We start from the raw sequence: 16,992 nt of genomic DNA, 5'->3' as shown, positions 1-16,992 counted from the left end.
TCCCCATGCTACCGCTGACTTGCCCCACACCTCGTGTTCTTCACAGCTGAACTGGAGAAAGTCACGAGAACTACATGGAGTCTCTGTACTCTCTCAGCTCCTCAGTACATGCTAGTGAAAACGGAGCGAATGAAAACCAAAGAAGCAGAATTTCTGAGGAGGCCTCCGAGCAAGCACGCCGACGCCGGGTAGTGCAGGAGGAGGCCTGGCTGTCACCCCGCAAACGGCAGAGGGCAGGAGCACAGCCCTGGACCTGTCAAAACTGGCCACACCCAGGCCTTTCTAGCAGGTCTCAGCAGTTGTTCAGAAAATGCTAGTCTTTTCATGCGGTTTGCTGTTTTCACTATACACAATTGTGCTTTTCTCCTCCGACAGCTGTCCCTGATTAAACAGAGATAGCAGAAGATGTATTCGGTTTCAGTCAAAAGGCCAACCCTGGGCTTGCGAGGTCTGTAAAAAGGGCTGAAGGTAGGAGAGAGTCTCCTTCATCAGACGTGCACGGCCTCTTCCCGCTCTCCCCAGGCTGTGCTCTTGCCCTCTTATTCCAGCAGCTGCTTGTGCCCCTCAGCCCTCCTCTAATTAGCCTCCAGGTCACTTCCCAGTTCTGATGCTCTCGGCCTCCTGGTCTCTGGGTTTCACCTTGGCCCCCACTGTGGGGACTCAGCGTTTACCGCTGTAAACCAGAGACATGCACTACTTCTGCATAATACTATACAACGTGCAAAACAGTTGATGTGGGCTTCCCTGGTGGCGCAGTGGTTGAGAATCTGCCTGCCAATGCAGGGGACACGGGTTCGAGCCCTGGTCTGGGAAGATCCCACATGCCGCGGAGCAACTGGGCCCGTGAGCCACAATTACTGAGCCTGCACGTCTGGAGCCTGTGCTCCGCAACAAGAGAGGCCGCGATAGTAAGAGGCCCGCGCACCGCGATGAAGAGTGGCCCCCGCTTGCCACAACTGGAGAAAGCCCTCGCATAGAAACGAAGACCCAACACAGCCAAAAATAAATAAATAAATAAATAAATAATAAAAATAAAGGAATTCCTTTAAAAAAAAAAAAAAACAGTTGATGTGTGTTTAACATATAAGCTTAATTTAAAAACAACCAAGCGATAAGCACATGTTCAGCAATGCACCCAGCTGTAACAAGCCTCTATGCACTGCCGCTGCAGGTGCCGACGCAGAGGTCCCAGGATCCCTGGCTGTGCTCTCATCCAGCAGATGCCAAACCTTCCTGAATCTGCAGAGTACTTAGAGCTGCTATTATTATACCACTCACCACCCCCAGGGAAAGTGGTTTCTGCCTAGGCAGAAAGCAGTCCCACCTGCAGGAATTCAGATGTTAAGAATTAAAGTGGGTGTTTGGGTGTCTTTTGCTTTGCTAGATGGGGGGAAGTAACACAAGTAGCAAAGAGGGTAGGCTCTGACCCCAGACCCCCAGGGTGTGTGACCTCCTGGGCAAGTTACCTGGCATCTGTGTGCCTGAGCCTCCTCGTCTGCAACCTGGGGAGAGCAACACTGTACCTGCTTCACGGGCCTTGCAAGGGGACATCACATCACTTTAGAGGGAGCAATGGGGCCTGGCCGTTAGACCCAGGGCCAGCCCCTGACAGAATGGGAAGAGCTTTAACTCTGGGTGCTACCACCACACTGGAAGCATGCACCAACCAGGCAATTTGGATCTGGTGGTCTTTTAGACAAGAGTGCTCAAAGTTTTCCTTGCCCGGGCTGTATACCAGGCAGCCTGAGGTGCCCATGGGTGACCGGTTTCCTTCAGGGTGGACACCTCTGGACCCACCTGCTTGCCAGGATTCCAAGAGAAGGTTAGCCCCTTCTCCATGACCTCCTCTGCCTCCCGGCCCCTCCTGGAGTCTAAAAACAGAGAAATCACTCTTCCATATCCTTTTCTTTGCTCTGGGTCCCACCTTTTACATTCTTTCACAGTCATTCTAATGGGGTCTCAGGTGGGAGGGGCAGGTAACAAGTGTGCCCGGCTGCCACCTGACTGGAGAGTCCCTCTGGAGCCCCACCCTGGAGGAAAGGTCTCGCTGCACGACGGGGCCCAAGGCTCCATGTGGGGCTTGAGCAGGACTAATAAGCTGGACATCGGACAGCAGTGTCCAAGCAGAAAGTCTGTCTCTAAAAATGACATAGGAAACTTCCCAGACCTCTCTATAAATACCTCTCTTCCAAATAGTCAGGGCCTCCTCTTGAAGTTAGGGATTTAGAACCAGCCTGACCAAAGGAAATGCAACTGAAATTGCTAAGGTGTGGTGTGGGCTGCAGTAAGGAGAGACGAGGACAGTGACGGGGGCTGTTGTGCTGCCAGTCGCCCCCTCGGAATGGAAGGCTTATTCCTTAGCTGCTGGGAGGGTCTCTGTGGTGGCCAGTCTCCAAGATGGCAGCCAACAACCGCTGGCCTCCCTGGATGCACAGGCCGCAGCGCACAGAGAAGGTGGAGGCGACTCCCTCCCCAGACTCCACACTGGCCTTAGGACTTGCTGTGACCCAGCGATGTTCTAGGACTTCAGGGGACTGACAGCTTCCACGTCCCCTGCCTTGAAAGCCAGCCGCTGTGCCATAACGAAGCCCGGGCTATGCTGCTGGAGACACCAGGTGGCTGCCAGCTGAATGTGGCTGCGCCGAGGTCACCAGTGAGACCAGAAGAATGGCCAGCCAGGCAGTTCCAATCACCCCAATCCTGACCCACAGAATCAGGACAGGTACCAACTCATTGCTCTAGGCCACTACATTTTGGGGTAGTTCCTTATAAAGCAATAGCCAACAAATAATACTGGACCAACAAGTTGTGTATTTCGAAAGTTTAAATAATTCAATAAGCCCTCACCAAGGTTCTTATCTCCCAAATATCTGCAAATTATGTATCTAATAAGAGACTTGTATCCAAAATTTATAACGAGTTCTTACAATCTAGCAATAAAAAGACCAACAACTCAATTTTAAAATGGGCAAAGGATCTGAATAAACATTTCTCCAAAGAAAATATACAAATGACCAATAAACACAGTAAGTCATCTGGGAATGCAAATTAAAATCACAATTAGATACCACTTCACACTCATTATGATGGCTATAATAAAAAAAAAAAAACAGTAACAAGTATCGATGAGGAATGGAGAAATTGGAACCTCATACACTCCTAGTGGGAATGTAAAATGGTGCAGCTGCTTTGAAAACAGTCTGGCAATTCCTCAAAAGGTTAAATACAGAGTTACCATCTGATTCAGCAGTTCCTTTCCTAGGTACACAGGAAAGAGAAATGGAAACATATGTCCCCAGGAAAGTTTGCACACAAATGTTCATAGCAGCATTATTATAATAGCCAAAAAGTGGAAACACTCCAGATGTCCATAAACTGGTGATGGATAAATAAAATATGGTACATCCATACAATGGAATATTATTTGGCAATAAAAAGGAATAAAGTACATGTTACAACATGGTTCATGGGTGAACATTAAAAATATTATGCTAAGTGAAAGAAGCCAGTCACAGAAACATATATTTTATGACTGCATTTATATGAAAAGTACAAAATAAGCAAATCTATAGCAACAGAAAGCAGATAAGTGGTTGCTTAGGACTGAGGGTTGAGGGAAAATGGGGAGTGCTGGCTAACGGGTATAGAGATTCTTTAGAAAATGCTCTAGGGAGTACCCTGGGGGCCTAAGTGGTTAGGATTCCGTGCTTTCACTGTCATGGCCCACGTTCAATCCCTGGTCGGGGAACTGAGATCCCATAAGCTGCAAGGTGTGGCCAAAAAAAAAAAAGAAAAAAGAAAATGCTCTAAAATGGATTGTGGTGATGGTTGCACAACTCTGTGAAGATCCTAAAAGACCACTGAACTGTACACTTTAAATGGGTGAATTGTACAGTATATGAATTAGAGTTCGATAAAGTTGTTATAAAAAAAGAATATAACGCTTACCATTTTCTATGTCCACAGCACGAGCCCGCCCACCTCAGTGCACGGGCTTCTGCTGCTCGTCCTCCACCTACTTGTGCTCACAAACACATGCTGGTGTGCTCTGACCTCCAAGCCCAGGCTGTACACACGGTTTCTGTTTTGGAAGCTGTGCTCTCCGGCCAGTCACCTCTACCTTTCCATTTCAGAAAATGTTTACCTCATCTAAACACTCAGACCAGGCTAAGTTTCCCCAACGGACCTCTGCACATCTTGACAGTTGGTTTACCTAAACCCGGATCCAACCATAAATAGCATCTGCTTTTGATTCTTTTTTTTCCTCTTCTTTTTTTTAAAAAAATTTATCTATTTATGTATTTTTTTTGGCTGCGCTGGGTTCTTGTTGCTGCGTGCGGGCTTTCTCTAGTTGCAGTGAGTGGGGGCTACTCTTCGTTGCAATGCGTGGGCTTCTCATTGTGGTGGCTTATCTTGTTGCAGAGCACAGGCTCTAGGTGCACGGGCTTCAGCAGTTGCAGCACACAGGCTCAGTAGTTGCGGAGCGCAGGCTCTAGAGCGCAGGCTCAGTAGCTGTGGCGCACAGGCTTAGTTGCTCCACGGCATGTGGGATCTTCCCGGACCAGGGCTCGAACCCGTGTCCCCTGCATTTGCAGGCAGATTCTTAACCACTGCATCACCAGGGAAGTCCCTGTTTTTGATTCTTGACACACAGTAGGTCTTAGAGCTCCAGCACCACGCTCGGGCACCAGGTGCTCGGCAGAACTGGTGCAGCAGACACAGCCCGCCCTGCAAGAGCCAGGTAACCCAGACAAGCCGCTTGCTTCTTTGTGCCTGTTCTGTTTCATTTCTACAAGCAGCTCTACCCCAAGGCGAGCGCACAGATGACAGGAGGTGGTCACGTGAAGCCCGTGGCGATGCCCAGTTCACGCAAGAGCTCACACAGGAAACCTGCCCCAACCACTCCACCTGTGACGTTCCTAAGCCTCGTCCTCACCAAGGCCTCACCCTCCACGAGCATCACCTGCATCATTTAACAAAAGGGGACAGGAACACTTCCAGGCCCACCTGTCAGGGCCCTGACCCCCAGGAGGGCTGAGCCTGAGGACAGAGCGGTTCTTACTCAGAGCACTGTCCACAGGGACCACCGGGGCCCGAGGGAGCGCCCTACAGGATTCACGGGAGCTGACCATGAATGGGGGTGCCAACAGCAAGGTCTGGGGTCGGAGGCTGCGCCTGCATCCTGGATGCCCACCCAATCTCCTCCCGCACCTGTACCACAGACACAGGATCTTCCCGCAGAGTGCCACCCAACAGTGAGCAGCCACCCCGTCCCCATGGCCTGGCACCCTGCCCTCCAGCAGCGTCCCCACAGGGGGCCACCCCCCAGGGCCTTACCCGGGTCTTGGCCTTCAGAAACACGTGGCTCTCCATGTCCTTGCTGGATTTACTGTGGGCCACGCCAGCCTTCCTCATGGCATCCTCTCTGGAACACAAAGGAGGAGAGATGTTGACACAGGCTCCCTGGCCAGCAGGCCCACACAGCAGCTGCCCGGGGCCCACAGGTGTGGCCTGGCCCACCAGCCTGGTTGAGGCCGAGGAGAAGCACAAAGGGAGGGGCTCTCAGCACAGCAATGAAAGGCAGCTGAGTAAAGGAGAAGGCGGGCAGCGCCACGAGAAGGAAGGAACAGGAAAGGCGGTCACCATGAAACAAAGCAGCCACCCAGCTTGAGCGGGCAGAGGGGCCAGGCCCAGAGGCTGCTCACAACCAGCACATTAAACAACAGGGCGGCCAGCCGGCCTCCATTTCCTGCCCTCTGCGTGACCTGAGCCCCCACCCAACTCTGGCGTCAAGAGGAGTGGGACCCTTACTCTGGAAGCCTCCTCTGGTGGAACAGAGGGGCCATGCCAGTCACCTCTCAGTCCCTCCCAAGGCAAAGGTCCCTGTGTCGGACATGCAGGTCCTCCCAGCGGGACCAAGGAGATGAGCCCGACCTCAACAACTTCCAGTTGAGGGCAAGAGACAGACCACACAAATGCCAACACATGCATGGCAAGAGACGGAATGTGAGCCCAGGTTTTCATCACATGATGCTCTGCTGCACACGGCTAAGCCCGAGCTCCTCTGGGTGGTAGCACACATTCCCCCCCCACCCCACCCCCGGACGAAGGTAAGGACAGGTGAGCATTTGTTAGAAAGGAAGGAGCACGTCAGGCTTGGGTCCCCCCAGGCCTGGACCCTCTGCTCACAGCCCGCCTTCTTCTCCGCAGGATGGGTCTCCCGGCCTGTCTTCCCAGCGCTGGGCTCACTGATAAAGATGCCCCTCCCCCCAGGGAATCCAACAAGTCTAGTCCAGCTGGTGCTGGAAGGCTTTCTGATGGCTCCAAACACACACACACCCCGGGTACTGAAAGAGCATGCACATGGGCTGCAGGACCACATTTGTGATCCCAAGAGAAACCCCAGACAAGAGACTAAATGCTAAGAGATGGACAAATCTGTACTAACGTATAAAGAAAGATAAAATGCTGCTGAGCCACCACACTGCCAGATTCCACACGTGAGGCCAGAGCCCCCACCTCCCGCCTGCCTCCCTGAGCCTGCACCAGGGCCAGGAGGCAGCAACGGGTTCCCACTGGAGAAGCATCCAGAGTGGAGCAGACGCTCGCACGAGGGGACGTGTGACCAGGATCAAAGAGAGGCAAAAGGAAGGATGCAGGAGAACAAGGCGAGACCCTGACAGGGCAGGGGGACCCGGCACGCAGGGGCTGAGGCCAGCAGGGCAGGCGCCCCACGCGCGGACGTGGGTTCTGAGTCCTAGAGCATCTCCGACAAGTGACTGAGCAGACCTGTCTTCAAGGGGGGGGTCTCCCCAGCGCCCCCATCCCTCCTCCAACAGCCGTGTGAGGTTAACCCTGCCACAGAGGCTTGCCCGAAGCTGAGGGCCACAGAGCCGCGGACCACTGGGGCAACCCTGAGGACAGCGGTGGACACGTGAGGGGGCCGTGACGGCTGGCGGCTGGTTGGGAGGAGGCCCCAGGAGCCAGGTGAAGCGCAGAGAGGCCAAGAGGGCGCAGAAGGCCCTGCGCCACGAGCAGCAGACCTGGGGGCTTGGCCAGGCGCCTGGCTGGTGACAAGTGGTCCTCCGAGCTGCTGGCAACAACTCTGAAGGGGGCAGGCTTGCAGGCCCCCTGCAGACACTGCATCTTGCCCGCAGCAGAGACCCTGGCACGTCCGCAAAGACAAGACAGACCTGGGCTTCGTGGTGGAGGGACCTCTCCAGGCCCGAAGACACCGGATCTGCTGGAGCAGGAGCCCTGGCCTGTCGTGGTCAGGGCAACGCCACAGACGATGGGGACGCACGGGCACCGGCTGTTAGTGACTCAGAGCCCGAAGAGCATCGACTACACAGGAGGCCAGAAACAGGTGTCTGTGGACAAGCAAGAATGGAACACAAGCAGCAGGCAGCAGGGCCTGGGTAACCACCCAGCTCTGCCTGGTGGTCTCAGCGTGCTTGTGCTCATTGTGCTCAGGGAAGGGGTCTCACAGCAGGGGCGGGGGGAAGGCTCTGCCAGGAGCACCAGCCACGTCCCCACTGCGCCCGCAGCACCGCCCGAACAGGAGAACTGACAGGCGTCCTGAACACTGTTCTCAGTTCTGCAAACCATACTGTTAAAAATGTTCTTGCTCTTGGGACCTCCCTGGCAGTCCAGTGGTTAAGACTCTGTGCTTCCACTGCAGGGGGCACAGGTTTGATCCCCCGTCAGGGAACTAAGATCCCACATACCGTGCAGCACGGCCAAAAATTAAAAAAAACAAAAAAACAAAAAACGTTCTTGCTCCTGTTTCCAGTCTGCAGATGATACTCCATAAAATAGAAGATGAGACAAAAAAGGAAGCAGGCAGTTCTGCTGTTCTAATCCTCCGCTTTCCCCAAGGAAAGGGCCTGTCCTGTCATTTTCGGCCACCTCAGCATTTTGTCAGAGGCGCCGTCCACCATGAGCCCACGACGTACTGCATCTCACGCGCCTGCACAGGTGCCGGCTCCCTCGGCTCCCTCCTTCGCACTCAGGACCCAGGGCTCCTGGGCCTACGCCCCCAGATAACAGGCCCCTGCTGGCGACTGTCAATAAACGCAGTCAAACTAGCACAACCAGGGCAGAGGGAGAGCCTCAGAGCCCCGGAGGGAGGAACGTGAGCACGTGGTCTGCCCCACAGGCGAGACCCCGGCCACAGGTCCAGTACCTTGGCGGCCGTCAGGGAGGTATCAGTACCATGAGAGACAGAAGGGCTGTCTGCAGGCCACTGCCTGGGCGGACCAGCCCTGACAAGATGATTGGGGGCTGAGAGCATGCAGCCCCCACTGAGACCCAGGCTCCACAAGGCACCTGGGGGTGGAAGAGGGTTGGGGGGGCTGCCCCTGCTCCACAGCCACCCGTCTGCCAGGCAGAGCTCCACTGGTCTCTGGTCCAGACCTGACCCACCACCCAGGCCCCGTGAGTCCCGCACCTGGAGCCCAGACCCCACCTGCAGTGACACACCAAGAAAACACCCAGCAGCCTGAGCTCTGTGCCCCGCAATGGTCCAGACGGGATGCCCGGGAGCCTCCTCTTCACTTCCCGATTCTGAACGCCATTCCCTGCAGTTCAATCCTCACCGCATGTCACACCGCACCTGTGGCCATCCCTGTGGTGGCCTCTGTCTCCAGGCCCCACTCCCATCCCCACCCCCTCTGCCAGCTCCCCAAGCCTCTGTCCAAGTCCGTGTCCCGCCTGCCTCAAGGGCCTCCCTCTTCAGCAGCAAGGGAGGCAGCCCGTCCAGCGAGAAGCCCCCTCCCCTCCCTCACCCACTCTGCTCATTCTCCCAGGGCGGCTCTCTCCCTAGCCCTGCCCGCTGGGCCCTCCGACCTTGTACTTACGCGGCACCCCTACTCTCTGCCTCACGGAAACCCTGTGGTCACTCTGACCACACCCATGGCACCTCCTGTGGAAATCGCTGGCTTCCTGTCTGTCCCACGAACACCTGGAGGACAGACCGTGGCATCCACCTCTGCGTGCTGCAGGAGGTCATCCGTGTCAATTTTTTGTAACATGAGGGGTGGCGACACCATGTACTTTGACGAACACGACATGCAGAACCCAGAACTGCTGTGGCAGGCTCAGGGGACACCAAGCCTGGCACAGGCACGTCCCAGTGGTAGAGGCCAGGGGGCTTGGGGAAAGGCCTGTGCTGGGCAGACGGACCTGGCAGAAAGCAGAGAAGGGAGGGCCTGGGCTCCGATCACTTGTACAGAACACACAGACCGGGGATCAAGTTCCACCCTGGCCACTGGCCAGCTCTGGGTCCTGGAGGCACTCCACCCCCAGGCACATCCTCTCTATAAAGGATGCTCAGAAGGGACTGAGCCCAGGATGAAGGGCGCTAGGACAGGTCCAGCCTCAGCACACCTGCTCCTCCTCACCTCCGCCCTGTCTCCAAAGTGGGAAACTCAATTTGTCGACTGGAGTCCAGTCCTCATCCCCGACATTGGAATCTGCAGAGGAAAGGCAAACACCCAACCCACTGTGTGTCCCTGGGCAGGTGTGCCTGTACGTAAGCTCAATGTGCGCTCAGGCTCCCGTCTGCCCTCGCTGCCCACCGCCCCCACCCCCGCCAGTGATCCCCAAGGGAGGCGCCACCTTGAGGTGCCTGTGTGTCTTCTCCTACAGAAGGAGGACGGTGACAGTGCCACCTCACGGGGTCGTCCTGAGGATTACAGCAGTAACATCGTCAGGCACACTGGCACGGGAAGCACCAGGGTGTTAAGGAAATCAGTCAGAGAACAGTCTCACCTGACTCTCCCACCCATGTTCCCTTCTCTCCTGACCCCACCCTCCTCAATGCTGCCTCCCCGGGTCCAACGGAGGCTGAGTTCCCAGGATCCCAAGCTCCTTGGCTCTGGACCGGTGTCTAAACTCCTGGCCTCAGGTGGACGGGATGCCCTCCACCCACCCAAAGACTTTCATTCTGCCCAGAGGAATCTTCCCCTGATTTGAGAACCATGACACCCGTCAACCAACTGGCCTCTCATGGATGGAAGTTTTTGCCAGCCCTGCCCCACCCTCGAGGAGAAGCTTCCTGGTGAAGTACCGCCTGTGTGTGCAGTCTGTTCACCAAACTGGGACAGGAGGCTGCAGCTGGTGTGTGCAACCCTTCAACCAGTGTAAGATCCCAAACCACAAAAGTACCGGAAGACAACAGGAGGGCAGTTACATACCCAACATCAGGAGGAGGAAGGCTTTCCTAAGCACATCACCCAAAGTAAACGCCAAAAAGCGGAAAAGATTTTACCAAATGGAAAACAGATTCCTCCCACATTTTTATCAGCCACCAACCAGAGAGATAAGAAAAAGGTATCTGAACCTCAGCAGCTCAAGCCCTGCCCTGACGTCTGAGGAGGGGTGCCGAGGGCAGCCCCCATCCTACTCTCAGCCAAGGCCTGTGTGTCTAGGGATGAGCTCCCCACACTTGTGGCACAGCCCCAGATGATGTTTGTTTGGTAAAGCACAGCTCAGGTCAGCACAAGAGAGAACTGTCCCACCCTCCCTAAATGCCAGTTGGGCCCATGCATCCCACAGATGTGGCCAGCCCAAAGCTTCTGTGCCTGCCCAGTGCCAAGGAATTCTGGGAGCCTGCCTCCAGACGAGACAGGAGGTGAAGACAGACCAGAGGAAAACAAATCACCACACTGGCCCTGAGAGGGAAACACAACTTTGACAAATTCTCACTACATCTATGGGTTTCGTATTTTCAAGTGAGAAAGGACCTATATTTCCTTTGGTTTGTCCCCCAAAATATTATACTCTCTGAGGCACCAAATTTTTTAAAAATCGGGAATTTGTTTGGAGAGGAGGATGATAAAGGATCAGTCAGAATAAAAAAATACACGTTCCAGGACTTCCCTGGTGGCGCAGTGGTTAAGAATCCGCCTGCCAATGCAGGGGACATGGGTTCAGGCCCTGGTCCAGGAAGGTCCCAAATGCCGCGGAGCAATGAAGCCCATGCGCCATAACTACTGAGCCTGTGCTCTAGAGCCTGCGAGCCACAACTACTGAGCCCACGTGCCACAACTACTGAAGCCCGCGCGCCTAGAGCCCGTACTCCGCAACAAGAGAAGCCACCGCAATGAGAAGCCCACGCACTACAACGAAGAGTAGTCCCCACCCGCCACAACTAGAGAAAGCCCGCGCGCAGCAATGAAGACTTAACACAGCCAAAAACAAATAAATTAATTAAAAAAAAAAAAAAAGTTTCCAATGTAAGGTCTGGCACTCTGAAAAGAGGAAACCCATCTGCAGAAGAACAGAACCATATGATGGGTGAGGTACTAGCTTAAGTCATAATCCAAATACGTTCCTTGCAATAATTTCATTTTAAAAATAAAATTAAACGAGATATGAACCTCCAGGTTGGAAAGGGGAACTGAGCCTGCGGGTCTAATTTCCAGTTGCCTTCACAGTGCCCCGATATGAGAGTGAGCAGCCAACCAAGGGCTCCCAGACACCTAACATGGCAGATAAAGACCCTGTGAGAAACTCAGCAGGAAGAAGAAAACAGAAACTATCTTAGTATCCAAGTAGATAAGACATAGCATCCATTTAACAAGAACAAGATGCTATAAAACCAGAAAAGTCAGATTACAAAAAAAAAAAAGTTCTTACAAATAAAAGCCTATTAGATGTTAGCAGCAAAGGGTCAGAGATAAAATTGAAGAATCTCCCACACAGCAGAGCTAGAAGACAAAGAGATGGAAAACAGGAGATAAAAGAGATGGAAAACAGGAGATATAAGATAAAATAAAAAGAGGGTCAGAGATTGGTTCATGATGGCGGAGTAGAAGGACTTGCGCTCACTCCCTGTTGCGAGAGCACCAGAATCACAACTAACTGCTGAACGATCATCGACAGGAAGACACTGCAACTCACCAAAAAAGATACCACACAACCAAAGACAAAGGAGAAGCCACAATGAGACGGTAGTAGGGGCGCAATCACAATAAAATCAAGTCCCATAACTGCTGGGTTGGTAACTCACAAACTGGAGAACACTTATATCACAGAAGCCCACCCACTGGAGTGAAGGTTCTGAGCCCCACGTCAGGCTTCCCAACCTGGGGGTCCAGCAACAGGAGGAGGAATTCCTAGAGAATCAGACTTTGAAGGCTAGCGGGATTTGATTGTAGGACTTCAACAGGACTGGGGGAAACAGAAACTCCACTCTTGGAGGGCATACGCAAAGTAGTGTGCGCATCAGGACCCAGGGAAAGGAGCAGTGACCCCATAGGAGACTGAACCAGACCTACCTGCTAGTGTTGGAGGGTCTCCTGCATAGGCGGGGGGTGGCTGTGGCTCACCATGAGGACAAGGACACTGGCAGCAGAAGTTCTGGGAAGTGCTCCTTGGCGTGAGCCCTCCCAGAGACCGCCATTGGTCCCACCAGAGAGCCGGGTAGGCTCCAGTGTTGGGTCGCCTCAGGCCAAACAACCAACAGGGAGGGAAACCAGCCCCACCCATCAACAGTCAAGTGGATTAAAGTTTTACTGAGCTCTGCCCACCAGAGCAACACCCAACTCTACCCACCACCAGTCCCTCCCATCAGGAAACTTGCACAAGCCTCTTAGATAGCCTCATCCACCAGAGGGCAGACAGCAGAAGCAAGAAGAACTACAATCCTGCAGCCTGTGGAACAAAAACCACATTCACAGAAAGACAGACAAGATGAAAAGGCAGAGGACTATGTACCAGATGAAGGAACAAGATAAAACCCCAGAAAAACAACTAAATGAAGTGGAGATAGGTAACCTTCCAGAAAAAGCATTCAGAATAATGATAGTGAAGATGATCTAGGACCTCGGAAAAAGAATGGAGGCAAAGATCAAGAAAATACAAGAAATGTTTAACAAAGACCTAGAAGAATTAAAGAACACCTAGAAGAATTAAAGAACAAACAAACAGAGATGAACAATACAATAACTGAAATGAAAAATATACTAGAAGGAATCAATAGCAGAATAACTGAGGCAGAAGAACAGACAAGTGACCTGGAAGACAGAATGGTGGAATTCACTGCCACGGAACAGAATAAAGAAAAAAGAATGAAAAGAAATGAAGACAGCTTAAGAGACCTCTGGGACAACATTAAACACAACAACATTCACAATACAGGGGGTCCCAGAAGGAGAAGAGAGAGAGAAAGGACCCGAGAAAATATTTGAAGAGATTATAGTTGAAAACTTCCCTAACATGGGAAAGGAAATAGCCACCCAAGTCCAGGAAGCGCAGAGAGTCCCAGACAGGATAAATCCAAGGAAAAACATGCCGAGACACATAGTAATCAAATTGGCAAAAATTAAAGACAAAGAAAAAGTATTGAAAGCAACAAGGGAAAAACGACAAATAACATACAAGGGAACTCCCATAAGGTTAACAGCTGATTTCTCAGCAGAAACTCTACAAGCCAGAAGGGAGTGGCACAATATATTTAAAGTGATGAAAAGGAAGAAACTACAACCGAGATTACTCTACCTGGCAAGGATCTCATTCAGATTCGACGGAGAAATCAAAAGCTTTACAGACAAGCAAAAGCTAAGAGAATTCAGCACCACCAAACCAGTTCTACAACAAATGCTAAAGTAACTTCTCTAATTGGGAAACACAAGAGAAGAAAAGGACCTACAGAAACAAACCCATAACAATTAAAAAAATGGTAATAGGAACATGTATCAATAATTACTTTAAACATGAATGGATTAAATGCTCCAATCAAAAAACACAGGTTCGCTGAATGGATACAAAAACAAGACCCAGAGCTTCCCTGGTGGCGCAGTGGTTGAGAATCTGCCTGCCAATGCAGGGGACACGGGTTCGAGCTCTGGTCTGGTAAGATCCCACATGCCGCGGAGCAACTGGACCCGTGAGCCACAACTACTGAGTCTGCGCGTCTGGAGCCTGTGCTCCGCAACAAGAGAGGCTGCGATAGTGAGAGACCCGTGCACCGCAATGAAGAGTGGCCCCCGCTCGCCGCAACTAGAGAAAGCCCTCGCACAGAAACGAAGACCCAACACAGCTAAAAATAAATAAATAAATAAATTAATTAATTAATTAATTAAAAAAAAAAAAAACAAGACCCATCTATACGCTGTCTACAAGAGAACCACTTCAGACCTAGGGACACATACAGACTGAAAGTGAGGGGATGGAAAAAGATATTCCATGCAAATGGAAATCAAAAGAAAGCTGGAGTAGCAATACTCAATATCAGATAAAATAGACTTTAAAATAAAGAATGTTACAAGAGACAAGGAAGGACACTACATAATGATCAAGGGATCAATCCGTATTATAAATATATATGCACCCAACACAGGAACACTTCAATATATAAGGCAACTGGTAACAGCTATAAAAGAGGAAATCGACAGTAACACAATAATAGTGGGGGACTTTAACACCTCACTTACACCAATGGACAGATCATCCAGACAGAAAATTAATAAGGAAACACAGGCTTTAAATGACACAATAGACCAGATAGATTTAATTGATATTTATAGGACGTTCCACCCAAAAACAGCAGATTACACTTTCTTCTCAAGTGCACATGGAACATTCTCCAGGATAGATCACATCTTGAGTCACAAATCAAGCCTCGGTAAATTTAAGAAAATTGAAATCATATCAAGCATCTTTTCCAACCACAACGTTATGAGATTAGAAATCAATTACAGGGAAGAAAATGTAAAAAACACAAACACATGGAGGTTAAACAATACGTTACTAAATAACCAAGAGATCACTGAAGAAATCAAAGAGGAAATCAAAAAATACCTAGAGACAAATTACAATGAAAACACGATGATCCAAAACCTACGGGATGCAGCAAAAGCAGTTCTAAGAGGGAAGTTTATAGCAATACAAGCCTACCGCAAGAAACAAGAAAAATCTCAAATAAACAATCTAACCTTACACTTAAAGGAACTAGAGAAAGAAGAACAAACAAAACCCAAAGTTAGTAGAAGGAAAGAAATCATAAAGATCAGAGCAGAAATAAATGAAATAGAAACAAAGAAAACAATAGCAAAGATCAATAAAACTAAAAGCTGGTTCTTTGAGAAGATAAACAAAATTGATAAACCATTAGCTAGACTCATCAAGAAAAAGAGGGAGGGCTTCACTGTTGGCACAGTGGTTAGGAATCCGCCTGCCAGTGCAGGGGACACGGGTTCGTGCCCTGGTCCGGGAAGATCCCACATGCCGCGGAGCGGCTAGGCCCGTGAGCCACAACTACTGAGCCTGCGCGTCTGGAGCCTGTGCTCCGCAATGGGGGAGGCTGCGACAGTGAGAGGCCCGCGCACTGCAATGAAGAGTGGCCCCCGCTCGCCGCAACTGGAGAAAGCCCTTGCACAGAAACGAAGACCCAACACTGCCAAAAATAAATAAATAAATAAATTATTTTTTTTAAAAAGCTCCTAGAAGAAAACTTAGGGGAAAAAAAAAGAAAAAGAAAAAGAAAAAGAGGGAGAGGACTCAAATCAATAAAATTAGAAATGAAAAAGGAGGAGTTACAACAGACACTGCAGAAATACAAAGCATCCTAAGAGACTACAAGCAACTCTATGCCAATAAAATGGACAACCTGGAAGAAATGGACAAATTCTTAGAAAGGTATAACCTTCCAAGACTGAACCAGAAAGAAATAGAAAATATGAGCAGACCAATCACAAGTAATGAAATTGAAACTGTGATTAAAAATCTTCCAACAAACAAAAGTCCAGGAGCATATGGCTTCACAGATGAATTCTATCAAACATATAGAGAAGAGCTAACACCCACCCTTCTCAAACTCTTCCAAAAAACTGCAGAGGAAGGAACACTCCCAAACTCATTCTATGAGGTCACCATCACCCTGATACCAAAACCAGACAAAGATACTACAAATAAAGAAAATTACCAACCAATATCACCGATGACTATAGATGCAAAAATCCTCAACAAAATACTAGCAAACAGAATCCAACAACACACTAAAAGGATCATACACCATGATCAAGTAGGATTTATCCCAGGGATGCAAGGATTCTTCAATATACGCAAATCAATCAATGTGATACACCATATTAACAAATTGAAGAAGAAAAACCATATGATCATCTCAATAGATGCAGAAAAAGCTTTTGACAAAATTCAACACCCATTTATGACAAAAACTCTCCAGAAAGTGGGCATAGAGGGAACCTACCTCAACATAATAAAGGCCATATATGACAAACCCACAGCAAACATCATTCTCAATGGTGAAAAACTGAAAGCATTTCCTCTAAGATCAGGAACAAGACAAGGACGTCCACTCTCACCACTATTATTCAACATAGTTTTGGAAGTCCTAGCCACAGCAATTAGAGAAGAAAAAGAAATAAAAGGAATACAAATTGGAAAAGAAGAAGTAAAACTGTCACTCTTTGCAGATGACATGATACTATACATAGAGAATCCTAAAGATGCCACCAGAAAACTACTAGAGCTAATCAATGAATCTGGTAAAGTTGCAGGATACAAAATTAATGCACAGAAATCTCTTGCATTCCTATACACTAATGATGAAAAATCTGAAGCAGAAATTAAGGAAACACTCCCATTTACCACTGCAACAAAAAGAATAAAATACCTAGGAATAAACCTATCTAAGGAGACAAAAGACCTGTATGCAGGAAACTATAAGACACTGATGAAAGAAATTAAAGATGATACAAACAGATGGAGAGATATACCATGTTCTTGGATTGGAAGAATCAACATTGTGAAAATGACAATACTACCCAAAGCAATCTACAGATTCAATGCAATCCCTATCAAATTACCAATGGCATTTTTTACAGAACTAGAACAAAAAAATCTTAAAATTCGTATGGAGACACAAAAGACCCCGAATAGCCAAAGCAGTCTTGAGGGAAAAAAATGGAGCTGGAAGAATCAGACTCGCTGACTTCAGACTATACTACAAAGCTACAGTAATCA

The 16,992-nt window shown here is 49.9% G+C and overlaps 1 protein-coding gene and 1 long non-coding RNA gene across 3 annotated transcripts in view; both read right to left on the bottom strand.

Annotated features, from left to right (window-relative positions):
* MED15 (mediator complex subunit 15) overlaps window positions 1–16,992 on the bottom strand; it is a 61,767-nt gene that overhangs the window by 30,931 nt on the left and 13,844 nt on the right. For both annotated transcript variants that reach the window (XM_061170421.1, XM_061170422.1), the window contains exon 2: window positions 5,338–5,425. In XM_061170421.1, coding sequence (XP_061026404.1) covers window positions 5,338–5,425 — 88 coding nt within the window. The remainder of the gene's footprint in view (window positions 1–5,337; window positions 5,426–16,992) is intronic.
* LOC133075943 (uncharacterized) lies at window positions 7,295–9,412 on the bottom strand. The gene is made up of 3 exons (XR_009697430.1): window positions 9,388–9,412; window positions 8,859–9,183; window positions 7,295–7,344 (listed from the first exon to the last, which is right to left on the bottom strand). It is a non-coding gene; the product is annotated as an uncharacterized LOC133075943 (long non-coding RNA).

The sequence above is a fragment of the Eubalaena glacialis genome, chromosome 15 (assembly GCF_028564815.1).
Source record: "Eubalaena glacialis isolate mEubGla1 chromosome 15, mEubGla1.1.hap2.+ XY, whole genome shotgun sequence".
In the NCBI taxonomy this organism is placed as follows: domain Eukaryota; kingdom Metazoa; phylum Chordata; class Mammalia; order Artiodactyla; family Balaenidae; genus Eubalaena; species Eubalaena glacialis.
Note: the sequence above shows the minus strand (reverse complement) of the source record. Positions and strands in the feature narration are given on the sequence as shown.